This window comes from Oncorhynchus nerka, linkage group LG9a, assembly GCF_034236695.1.
Source record: "Oncorhynchus nerka isolate Pitt River linkage group LG9a, Oner_Uvic_2.0, whole genome shotgun sequence".
NCBI lineage: Eukaryota > Metazoa > Chordata > Actinopteri > Salmoniformes > Salmonidae > Oncorhynchus > Oncorhynchus nerka.
Genome location: NC_088404.1, coordinates 24316616 through 24329991, shown reverse-complemented (window position 1 = coordinate 24329991; position 13376 = coordinate 24316616). Strand labels below are relative to the sequence as shown.

The 13376-nt window shown below is 45.2% G+C and overlaps 1 protein-coding gene across 5 annotated transcripts in view; it reads left to right on the top strand.

The window, feature by feature from the left end:
• The window catches only part of LOC115134082 (SLIT-ROBO Rho GTPase-activating protein 1-like), a 234473-nt gene that overhangs the window by 206868 nt on the left and 14229 nt on the right, over positions 1-13376 (top strand). For all 5 annotated transcript variants that reach the window (XM_029667708.2, XM_029667707.2, XM_029667706.2 and 2 more), the window contains exon 19: positions 10120-10300. In XM_029667708.2, the coding sequence (XP_029523568.1) occupies positions 10120-10300 (181 nt within the window). The remainder of the gene's footprint in view (positions 1-10119; positions 10301-13376) is intronic.

Sequence of the window (13376 nt, the reverse complement as noted above, 5' to 3'; positions counted from 1 at the left end):
ATTACAGGCACAATCCCATCTCCTTTCCCTTTAGGGCTGAAAGTGTTTTTAGATTGTCCTTTTCATCATTCACCATCAGTCTTTATACATCATTTATACATGAGCTCCAGGATGGAATGTAAACCATCACGTCTCATTACATAGCTTTGCTAGCACACCCTCTTACAGAGTCAGACACATGTATGTCCATTCTAACTAATGAAGACACCTGGGGCGTTATTATTCGGCACCAAATGGAAGACAAATCAATGAAACGGGGGAGGGACTGGCTGCTTGGACATGTCCAATAAGAAAAACTATTTTCCCTAATCAAATCAAATCAAATCAAATGTATTTATATAGCCCTTCGTACATCAGCTGATATCTCAAAGTGCTGTACAGAAACCCAGCCTAAAACCCCAAACAGCAAACAATGCAGGTGTAAAAGCACGGTGGCTAGGAAAAACTCCCTAGAAAGGCCAAAACCTAGGAAGAAACCTAGAGAGGAACCAGGCTATGTGGGGTGGCCAGTCCTCTTCTGGCTGTGCCGGGTAGAGATTATAACAGAACATGACCAAGATGTTCAAATGTTCATAAATGACCAGCATGGTCGAATAATAATAAGGCAGAACAGTTGAAACTGGAGCAGCAGCACAGTCAGGTGGACTGGGGACAGCAAGGAGTCATCATGTCAGGTAGTCCTGGGGCACGGTCCTAGGGCTCAGGTCCTCCGAGAGAGAGAAAGAAAGAGAGAATTAGAGAGAGCATATGTGGGGTGGCCAGTCCTCTTCTGGCTGTGCCGGGTGGAGATTATAACAGAACATGACCAAGATGTTCAAATGTTCATAAATGACCAGCATGGTTGAATAATAGTAAGGCAGAACAGTTGAAACTGGAGCAGCAGCATGGCCAGGTGGACTGGGGACAGCAAGGAGTCATCATGTCAGGTAGTCCTGGGACATGGTCCTAGGGCCCAGGCCAGTTGAAACTGGAGCAGCAGCATGGCCAGGTGGACTGGGGACAGCAAGGAGTCATCATGTCAGGTAGTCCTGGGGCATGGTCCTAGGGCTCAGGTCCTCCGAGAGAGAGAAAGAGAGAATTAGAGAACGCACACTTAGATTCACACAGGACACCGAATAGGACAGGAGAAGTACTCCAGATATAACAAACTGACCCTAGCCCCCCGACACATAAACTAATGCAGCATAAATACTGGAGGCTGAGACAGGAGGGGTCAGGAGACACTGTGGCCCCATCCGAGTAATGAATGGCACCTGATGGTACAGACTAGAACATGTAGTTAACACACATGGCAGATATCCATTGCAAAGCAATTAATTATGGACAAGCAGGCCTAATAAACCATATGAACCTAACTCGGGCTACCATGGTATTGGTCCAAATATTGTCACCCTGTTAGGGTTGAGCGGAAAGCCTTTCTGACCCTGATGTTATTGCCATTCCCTGTGGGCTCTTGAAGCCCATTCAGACCTATTGTCTTCAGTTAGTAGTTGAAAATACTTAGGATCTTACTCAGATTTACAGTTTTGCTGTATGACGTCAATGTTCGATCCTAGTTGTCTTCAGGGCTTCAATGTCTTTGTTAGCTCTTGTTGTATCATCCACCTTTTGTAACCAGCCAATAAGGCCAAGCCCTCTCCTCTCAGCCCTCCTGGTGTGTTAAAGCCCATTTAATCCCATTATGGATGAACTGGAGAAGCCACATTTACAGAACTGGTGTGTGTGTGTGTGTGTGTGTGTGTGTGATAGGAAACACATGCATCACATGGGGAAAAATGGTTGGAACTTCCGAGTGTGCTTTAATTCTTTCCCATGCTACAGACAGTACTCAATTTTAATGACCTGCATTCCGTCAACTCATGTAACAACTGGCAATGACATGCGTGACATCGTGACATCGTAGCGTGACATCGTAGCGTAACAGTGTCCTTTTTTTAGATGCCCATTTCTCTCGCTCTGTCAATACATTGATGTTCCTTCCCTCTGCTGGTTAAACACTATAGGGTGTTGGAGTAGTGCATTCTCTTTACCCAGTTCAGTAAACACTGAACATGTCATTTCTCTTCCCCTATGACCCCCCCACAAATATGTCTCTGCTCATCATGTCCTGTAGCAGATAAGCAGGATCTTAGATTTATTTTCAGAGCGATTGAGAGAGAATTCATCGGGGCCTGCCTAGCTGCTGCTTTTCTGCCTCTCACTCTATCGATTGTTGCCGTATCTCACTCCAAGGTGGTGATCCCTATTCACATGCATGAGCAGAGTGAGCCATGGGACTAGTCCACTGGGGTGTAACGGCATCCTACATTGCACTGCTGTTATATCAGAACCTCTTACTTTTTCTGTCCAGCTATTTTTGTGTGCACACACTTCTATGAGTGTCCTTGTCTATGAGCTTGCACACTATAAAATTCAAATTAAATCAGAGATCAAATTCCTGTCTGTCATGTCTCATTGACTCCACAACACCCCTGTCATTCCCCACAGCAGAGAGGGGGGAGAGGGAGAAAAAACAAGAGAACCAGGATACATGTTATCTTGGAATCACTGTCCTCTCCACTGCTCCTCTCACCAGGATGCTCATCAGGGAATCTCACTGAGTTGTTTCTGTGAAAAGAATGTGTTACGAATCCCTTTTGGCCCGACAGTCTAGGGGGGATGGTAATGAGACCCGTAACATAACTCATGCAAATTATTATTGTGACAAAGTAAAAGTGTGCACGAAATAACCACGACAACAGAAATCTACCGTCAAACTCTAGGTTTATTTATAAACACACGGTAATGGGGGGGAGCAGGAAAAGGGGCTGAGCTGGACCCAAGAAAAGAAACAATAAGTATTCAAAAACACCCCTAAGCTAGACTAGCCTACTTTAACAACAGCTAACTAACTAACCAAAAATACAGTGGGTGGTCCGCCCAGTTCTAACTAGTGTATTTAACAAAGTTCACCTACGGGTAGTGTATGCCCATGGGCGACTTGTCTTGGTTTCCCACTTTTCCCACCAGCAACAAACAAACACCATAACCAAAAACAATACTCACAGGGGATGACAAAGTGCTATGGAGGTGCTCAAACAAAAGAGAGGTTAAGACACAAAGCGAGAGTGAAACACAGAGACCTACAGACATGGCATTTACAGAGAGATTGAGCGAGAGATTGAGCTAGAGATTGAGCTCTAGAACAAACAAATGATGGGGTTTTTAAACCATGGGGAAGGAACTGTGATAGGATAGGAAGTAGGAGGAGGTGTGTCTTCTGATTGATGATTGATTGTTGACTGATTGGGGAGTGATGATTTTCACCTGTGAGGGGAGAAGGAGAGAAAAGAAACACACACACAGGATACACACACACACAGGATAACTGTATCCGTAACACTCCCACCCTTAAAAGAGCAACCCTAGGGGTTGCGACTACAGTATTTCAATGAATACTCACAAAGCAACAACCTTGCAAAACATACAGAAATCATTTTCACACACGAGACAAAGCATCTGCCAACACATTATCAGAACCCTTTTTGTGGCGGATCTCCAAATTATAATTTTGTACAATCAGCGCCCAACGCATAAGGCGCTGGTTCTGGTTGTACATTCGGTTGAGAAAAACTAAGGGGTTATGGTCAGTATATACAATCACGGGTAGGGCACTGGAACCAATATATACTTCAAAGTATTGCAGAGCCAACAACAAAGCAAGAGCTTCTTGTTCTATTGTCGCATAGTTTGTTTGACATTTATTAAATTTACGTGAAAAATAACAAACGGGATGATCCACTCCACTCTTGTCCTGCTGCAGTAGAACAGCACCAGCACCTCTGGCACTAGCATCTACCTCAAGTTTGAACGGTTGTTCAAAATCTGGAGCAGCAAGTACAGGTGTACTACATAAGAGTGCTTTCGCTGATTCAAAAGCTCTCTTACAATCAGCGGACCACACAAATGATCTAGCCGGACTAAGCAAATCGGTCAATGGAGCAACTACCGCAGAGGAATTTTTACAGAAGCTACGGTAGTAGCAAACCATCCCTAAAAAGCGGCGTAGCTCTCGTCTGGTGGTAGGTGCAGGGAATGCAGTTATAGCCAAGACCTTGGCATCAACAGGGCGCACCTGTCCATGGCCAACCTCTTTACCGAGATAGGTAACAGTAGCCTTCCCAAACTCGCACTTTGCCAAGTTCAGGGTTAGAGAAGCAGCTGCCAACCGTTCACATACTACCCTTAGCGAGTCAACATGATCTGACCACTCAGACGAATAAATCACTAGGTCATCAAGGTATGCACTACAATTAGGAACACCAGCTAATACGGAGTTAACCAGTCGTTGGAAAGTGGCTGGTGCATTTCGCATCCCAAAAGCCATGACTGAGTACTGTAGGAAGTTGTCTGGGGTCACAAAGGCAGAAATCTCAGAAGCACGTGAAGTTAACGGAACCTGCCAGTAACCTTTTAAGAAGTCTAACTTGGTTACATACTTAGCAGCACCAATAGTGTCGATACAGTCGTCCAGTCGGGGTAACGGGAACGAATCTGGCATTGTGACAGAATTTACCTTTCGATAATCCGTACATAACCTGGACGTACCATCAGGTTTAGGAACCAGAATGCAAGGAGAACTCCAAGGGCTTGAACTTGGCTTAGCCAGGTCATTCTCCAACAAATATTTCACCTCATCCCTCATTATCTTCCTCTTGGAAGCGTTGATACGATATGGGTGTTGCTTGATAGGTGTAGCATTTCCAACAATAATGTCATGTTCCAACACGTTTGTGCGAGTAGGAACGTCATTAAAGAGACATGGAAAACTGTGTAGTAGCCTCACAATATCATTGGCCTGTCCATCCGTTAAATGAACCAGACCGGATTGGATAGACAGCAGCATTTCTGAGTTGGGCAATCTAACACACTGCTGCTGAGTATTGCGCAACTACAAGCCATCAACATCATCAATATGACAGTCCACTATCATAGCAGTAGTAGCAGAGGAGACAGCAGTACCTTCCTCTGTTTTTGAACTCTCTAACTGTGTGATGGGTCGGGTGTGGAAAGCTTTCAACATGTTAATGTGACACACACGAGATTGGCGTTGTCTATCAGGAGTTTGAAGCACATAGTCAGTTTCACTTATTTTATTTTCAATTAAATAAGGACCCGAGAAACGAGCTGACAGTGAAGATCCTGGAACAGGTAATAACACCAGTACTTGGTCACCTGGCTGTAGTGGACGAGAAACAGCCTCTTTATCATAGTGTCTTTTCATGCTCCTCTGTGAGGAAGACAGAGCTTCCTTTGCGAGAGCACAAGCTTGGTGTAGGCGCTCACGAAAGCGACTAACGTAGTCCAACACATTCTCATCTCTGGTACACAACTCTTGGGACAAGAACTGTTCTTTAAGGACTTTCATTGGTCCTCTCACTGTGTGACCAAACACCAGTTCAGCCGGGCTGAAACCTAGGGACTCCTGCACAGTTTCACGAGCAGCAAACAAAACTAGAGGAACTCCCTCATCCCAATCTTTCTCAGATTCCAAACAATATTTACGTAGCATAGACTTCAGTGTCTGATGCCATCTTTCAAGTGCACCCTGAGACTCTGGGTGATAGGCGCTTGACACACGGTGCGTAATTGACAAGGATTTTAACACCTGCCTGAAGAGCTTGGATAGGAAATTGGTTCCTTGATCGCTTTGTACCACCCTAGGTAACCCGAATGTCGTGAAGAATTTTATTAAGGCTTTACTCACTACCGGGGCTGTAATCCTTCTCAGAGGAATGGCCTCGGGGTATCTTGTAGCCATACACATTATCGTTAACAAAAACTGGTTACCCGATTTTGTCTTCGGTAACGGTCCGACACAATCAACCACCACATGCTCGAATGGTTCACCTATGACAGGTATGGGACAAAGAGGAGCGGGAGGAATAACCTGATTTGGTTTTCCTGTTATCTGACATGTGTGGCATGTCCGACAGAACTGAGCCACATCTTGTTTTAAACCCGGCCAAAAGAAATGTCGAAGGATCCGATCATAAGTTTTTGTTATTCCTAAATGACCAGACCACTGGTGATCATGAGCAAGGGATAACACATTTTGTCGAAAGGCTGTAGGAATCACTATTTGGTAAACAGCATTCCAATCTCCATCCACGTCAACATGGGATTTCCATTTACGCATGAGGAGATTACCATCAATGAAGTAAGCCACGTTCTTCTTCTTCACATCTTCCAATGAGACAACACTAGAAAAACATTTAGCAAGCTTGTTGTCAACCTTTTGGTTAGCAATCAGCTGCTCACGAGTGACTGGTAACTGTATTGCATCAGCAATAAGTTCAACGTTCTTTGATTCTTTCCTGGGCTGTTTGTCAGAGGTGATCAGCTTCTCAGAGGTATCACACAATCCATCTTCTTGATCAACCTCTTTGAACAGAACAGTGTTCGACAAATCTATCACGTCACCCTCTTGTAGTGTCTGAGCACGAGTGACAGCACAAGCGGGGAACACATGTGGATAACTCTGTGCCAGCTCATTCGAGAGAGAGTGGTCACTTTTATCCAATACTTCCAATACGGGTACTACCTTTCCTCCGGCAATATCGTTACCCATTATAAAGGTCACACCTTTCACTGGCAACATAGGGCGTACCCCCACTCTGAATATTCCACTGATTAACTCAGAGTGTACTTTCACAAAGTGCAATGGCACTGGGACAAAACCCATTTCAATACCCTGCACTAACACACTGGAACCACAGTATGTATCGTCAGATAAGGGCAACACATCAGACAATATAAACGACTGCGCCGCACCAGTATCTCTTAGGATTTTAACCGGTCGCTGAGACGCTTCGTCATTCGTTAGGGACACAAACCCCTCGAAAATTAATGGTTCATAACTGCGATCGGGGACTGAGACTTTCAAACTACAGTTACCCTGAGGCACCTGTTTTGTTGCAGACCTCACAACCGTACGAATTAGAGCAACACCTGTTGGTGGCTTGGCACAAAGATGCATCCCTTGTTTGCGTTTAAGCAGGAAGCAATCATTAATCATATGTCCTACTTTATGACAATAGAAACAGGGACGCTCATTCTTCTGGCGCGCTTGATATACTACTGCTGGCCGACTAGGGCTAAAGGTAGGAAACTCAGTGGCTCTACTCTCAGTTTGAGCCGAAAACACACTCTTGTGCGTCAACACAAACTCGTCTGCCAACACAGACGCTTCTGCCAGGGAGGATACTTTCTGTTCGTTTAGGTAAACTACAATGCGTTCGGGTAAGCAATTTTTAAACTCTTCCAACAAGATTAACTCCCGGAGAGAGTTGAAATCAGTTACCTTACTAGCAGCATGCCATTTATCAAACAGATTTCCCTTGTCTCTAGCTAATTCCACATAAGTCTTACTAGAAGACTTTCTATGAGACCTAAATCTCTGTCGGTATGCCTCAGGCACAAGCTCATAGGCACGAAGAACAGTAGCTTTGACCACTTCGTAATTCAAACTGTCCTCCAGAGGTAGCGCTGACAAAACCTCTTGGGGTTTACCAGTTAATTTACACTGAAGTAATAGGCACCATACCTCTTCAGGCCATTTCAATGCTACGGCTATACGCTCAAATACACAAAAATAGGAGTCAACCTCTGACTCTCTGAACAAAGGTACTAAGGCAATCTGCCTACTAATGTCAAATGTGTTTGAGGACACAGCAGGTGAGGACGGCTCACAAACAGGCACAGTAGGACTGGAGGCTAGCCTCGCTGTCTCTGCCTCCAGTTCCATCTGGCGCATTTTGAACTCCAACTGCCTTTGTTCTCTGTCTGCCTCAATTTTACACATCTCCAAATGCCGTTGTTCTTTTTCTGCCTCTATTTTGCACATCTCCAACTGGAGAGTCTCTCGCCTAATTTGGGCTCTCTCTTCCACCTCCAGTTGGAACTGTGCTAAATGGACATCCCTCCTGGCATCAACATTTGACAGTGGGGAGAGTGGATCAAAACGGGACAATGTGGCTGGAGCTTTAGCCTCGCCCTCATTATCAGACACCAATGGGCTTACAGGAGCAGCAACATCCGCTACAGGGGTAGTAGACTCAGGCAGCGGTAACACAAGCACCTGCTCTTCCAACAATACATTTAATACTAGCCGTTTAACCTCCGCCTTAACTAAACTCTGCGGAATCGATACTGAATAATGGTCAGCCAAGGTCATTAAATCAACTCTACGACATTTGTCAAAAACCTCCCACAAAGGGTTATCCAAAAAGGATCTCAAATCAAAAGTAGTCATTTTACACTACTTCACAAGTGCCAAAGAAAATAGCAAACACTAATGCTACTTCAGCTATGACGCTCAACACTGAACTATACCACTACAACAATCTACATGAGCGGCATCGGTGTCAGTTATGACAGATCCCGGACGAGCCCCCACTTATGTTACGAATCCCTTTTGGCCCGACAGTCTAGGGGGGATGGTAATGAGACCCGTAACATAACTCATGCAAATTATTATTGTGACAAAGTAAAAGTGTGCACGAAATAACCACGACAACAGAAATCTACCGTCAAACTCTAGGTTTATTTATAAACACACGGTAATGGGGGGAGCAGGAAAAGGGGCTGAGCTGGACCCAAGAAAAGAAACAATAAGTATTCAAAAACACCCCTAAGCTAGACTAGCCTACTTTAACAACAGCTAACTAACTAACCAAAAATACAGTGGGTGGTCCGCCCAGTTCTAACTAGTGTATTTAACAAAGTTCACCTACGGGTAGTGTATGCCCATGGGCGACTTGTCTTGGTTTCCCACTTTTCCCACCAGCAACAAACAAACACCATAACCAAAAACAATACTCACAGGGGATGACAAAGTGCTATGGAGGTGCTCAAACAAAAGAGAGGTTAAGACACAAAGCGAGAGTGAAACACAGAGACCTACAGACATGGCATTTACAGAGAGATTGAGCGAGAGATTGAGCTAGAGATTGAGCTCTAGAACAAACAAATGATGGGGTTTTTAAACCATGGGGAAGGAACTGTGATAGGATAGGAAGTAGGAGGAGGTGTGTCTTCTGATTGATGATTGATTGTTGACTGATTGGGGAGTGATGATTTTCACCTGTGAGGGGAGAAGGAGAGAAAAGAAACACACACACAGGATACACACACACACAGGATAACTGTATCCGTAACAAATGTCATGGTGGCTTTTCACACATCCTGCTCTGGTTTCCTGCTATCTGAGCTCTGTGGTGCTTCTCCACTGATACCTCTTATCGAGGAAGCCTTGCTGTGGGGAGGAGCAGCAGGGAAAGGCAGGGACCCCCTGTCTGACTTGAGGAATTCTAGTGGTTGGATGTTCTTGGGGGTGGATGGGGTTGGGGGTGGGAGGAAACTAACCATTGACGATTGCTGTATCGCCATTGGTCGGGAGTCATGGCTGGCACCACCTAAGAGGAAAGGGCCCATATGACTGTTCCTTGATGTTTTTAGCTCACCTGCCAGCAGTAACGGGTATGTCTTAGTGCGATACTGACTGTGTTACCTAGGGCCTATGTGATAAAGGTTTCTAACAACATTTTAAATAATATGTGGTGTGGTAATGTACTCCCAACACAGACACTCGCAACAAAAAGCAGATGACAGTGTTTGTATTGGGTTTACCTTATAAACACTGTCCTCACTCAGACATCCCATGCAGAATCTCCATAGGTCTTTGTGACAGCTTGTCGTAGTCTAACCTCAGCAGAAGTCCATACTCTGGCTAACGTAATGTGTACTGAGCAGTATAGATCTTCTTTCACTAAGAGCTATAATCATCCCTGTTCGGGGCCTTCAGGGCCTGTTGTCCAGGGTGTTCTATTGTATGTGTGTAGCTCGGTTGTTATTGACACTAACTAAACTAGACTCACTGCTGCTGCTTTCAATCTCAGATCAATAATACCAGACCCATTTGTGACATCATTCGGACATACATAATCGTGACATATAATTGCCAGAAATGTTTATACTCTGATGACACCGCTCTGCTAAAAGAAAAATGGATTCCTTCATGTACTTTATCAGCCTTTAGTTTGACATACCTGACTGTGTGTTCCTCGTTTTCTTCTGCAGAGGGCGAGCCCATCGAAGCAATTGCCAAGTTTGACTACGTGGGACGTTCTGCCCGAGAGCTGTGCTTCAAGAAGGGCGCCTCCCTGCTGCTGTACCAGCGGGCATCGGACGACTGGTGGGAGGGCCGGCACAACGGCATTGACGGCCTGGTACCTCACCAGTACATCGTGGTGCAGGACATGTGAGTATGCAGCCCATAGACACACACACAGCTTCTAGAGGAGACACTGGCACATTTATTATCTACATATTCTTATTCCATTCGGACAGGAATAAGAATATGGACAGGTAATATAAACACATCTGGAGACATAACAATATGTGGAATTAATATGTTAATATTAATATGTAAAGACTCTACAGGTGGTTTTGCACAGGATTCGTTGGTGGGGCAGGATTTGTAGTTGCTCTCCAATAATGGTACTTGCACAATATGTCCTCATCCTTGAAGTCTAGACCACAACTCCCTTAACAATACATAAGACTTCTGTTTAGAAAGGACTCTTGTATGCAGTAAATTTGTTCCACTTCCTTGAAGAGGATCCCTCATTACAACTTGCGTCCTGTTCAAGCTATTGCTCACTCACGTAACTGACCAATCAGCCACTCAATCACACTGTATTTAGCATTTTATTTTCACTCTTAACAGAGAAGATCCACCCTCCCTTAATCCCATTTGGGGTTCCTTTTCCAAGTGAAAGTGACAACATCCGTCCATCTTTAATGCTCTTCCTCTGAATTAATCACAGCCTTTTCTTACTAACAATGACTCTGAGGAGCCAAGGCTCTGGGGCTGTGTGACAAACCCCAAGCGCCCCTTCACACTGGCAACCGTCTCCCTGCCCAGGCAATGATCCATGCCTAATGGGGTGGAGCTACACCCTCATTAAGAGGGTGAGAGAGACATTCTTTAGTAGCTAGCCAGAGAAATGCATGTTTAAAGCTCTCCCCCTCCGTTAGTGTTGTAGGTCCTTTACCATCTGTCCCTACATGTGCCTGTATCAATAATTCACTGGGGGAGGTGCCGGGGCTGATGGCTGTTTTCTTAGTTAAAGGAATGACCCTGAGAATTTACAGCCAGGTGTCCTGAAGCATGGCCAAGCATACTGTACTTGTGTGTGGAGGGGATATAAACTCAGCAAAAAAAAGAAACGTCCTCACTGTCAACTGCGTTTATTTTCAGCAAACTTAACATGTGTGAACATAAGATTCAACAGAGACATAAACTGACAAGTTCCACAGACATGTGACTAACAGAAATTGAATAATGTCTCCCTGAACAAAGAGGGGGTCAAAATCAAAAGTAACAGTCAGTATCTGTTGTGGCCACCAGCTGCATTAATTACTGCAGTGCATCTCCTCCTCATGTACTGCACAAGATTAGCCAGTTCTTGCTTTTAGATGTTACCCCACTCTTCCACCAAGGCACCTGCAAGTTCCCGGACATTTCTGGGGGGAATGGCCCTAGCCCTCACCCTTCGATCCAACAGGTCCCAGATGTGCTCAATGGGATTGAGATCCGGGCTCTTCGCTGGCCATGGCAGAACACTGACATTCCTGTCTTGCAGGAAATCATGCACAGAACAAGCAGTATGGCTGGTGGCATTGTCATACTGGAGAGTCATGTCAGGATGAGCCTGCAGGAAGGGTACCCTATGAGGGAGGAGGATGTCTTCCCTGTAACGCACAGCGTTGAGATTGCCTGCATTGACAACCAGCTCGGTCCGATGATGCTGTGACACACTGCCCCAGACAATGGCGGACCCTCCAAATCGATCCTGCTCCAGAGTACAGGCCTCGGTGTAACGCTCATTCCTTCGACGATAAACACAAATCCGACCATCACCCCTGGTGAGAGCTAATCGCGACTCGTCAGTGAAGAGCACTTTTTGCCAGTCCTGTCTGGTCCAGCGATGGTGGGTTTGTGCCCATAGGCAACGTTGTTGCCGGTGATGTCTGGTGAAGACCTGCCTTACAATAGGCCTACAAGCCCTCGGTCCAGCCTCTCTCAGCCTATTGCGGACAGTCTGATCACTGATGGAGGGATTGTGCATTCCTGGTCTAACTCGGGCACTAATGGGCGGATATCACTACTAAAAAAATTCAGTGTGACATACGCTGACTTTACCAAACATTAGGAACACCTTCCTAATATTGAATACCCCCCCTCGGTACAGCCTCAACTCGTCGGGCCATGGACTCTACAAGGTGTCAAAAGCGTTCCACAGGGCCCATGTTGACTCCAATGCCCACAGTCAAGTTGGCTGGATGTTAATACACACAGGAAACTGTTGAGAGTGGAAAAACCCAGCAGCGTTGCAGTTCTTGACACAAACCGGTGTGCCTGGCACCTACTACCATACCGCGCTCAAAGGAACTTCAATATTTTGTCTTGCCCATTCACCCTCTGAATGGCACACATTCACAATCCAGTGGATTTAACAAGTGACATCAATAAGGGATCCTAGCTTTCACCTGGATTCACCTGGTCAATCTGTGTCATGGAAAGAGCAGGTGTTCTTCATGTTGTGTATACTCCGTGTATAGAAGCACTTGGGTGAAATACAGTAAGATGAGCATTGTGTATCAGATTGCTGGGCCTCAGTCATCCTTCTTGTGTGGACGTAGCATACGTGCACATTTTATTTTTTATTTATTTCACCTTTACTTAACCAGGTAAGCTAGTTGAGAACAAGATCTCATTTGCAACTGCGACCTGGCCAAGATAAAGCAAAGCAGTTCGACACATACAACAACAGAGTTACACATGGAATAACCAAACATACAGTCAATAATACAGTAGAAAAAGTCCATATGCAGCATGTGCAAATGAGGTGAGAAGGGAGGTAAAGGAAATAAATAGGCCATGGTGGCAAAGTAATTGCAATATAGCAATTAAAACACTGGAATTGTAGATGTGCAGAAGATGAATGTGCAAGTAGAGATACTGGGGTGCAAAGGAGCAAGATAAATAAATAAATACAGTATGGGGATGAGGTAGTTGGATGGGCTATCTACAGATGAGCTATGTACAGTGATCTGTGAGCTGCTCTGACAGCTGGTGCTTAAAGCTAGTGAGGGAGAGATGAGTCTCCAGCTTCAGTGATTTTTGCAGTTCGTTCCAGTCATTGGCAGCAGAGAACTGGAAGGAAAGGCGGCCAAAGGAAGAAGGAAGCCAACGAGAGCATACAGGTCGCAGTGGTGGGTAGTATATGGGGCTTTGGTGACAAAACAGATGACACTGTGATAGACTGCAT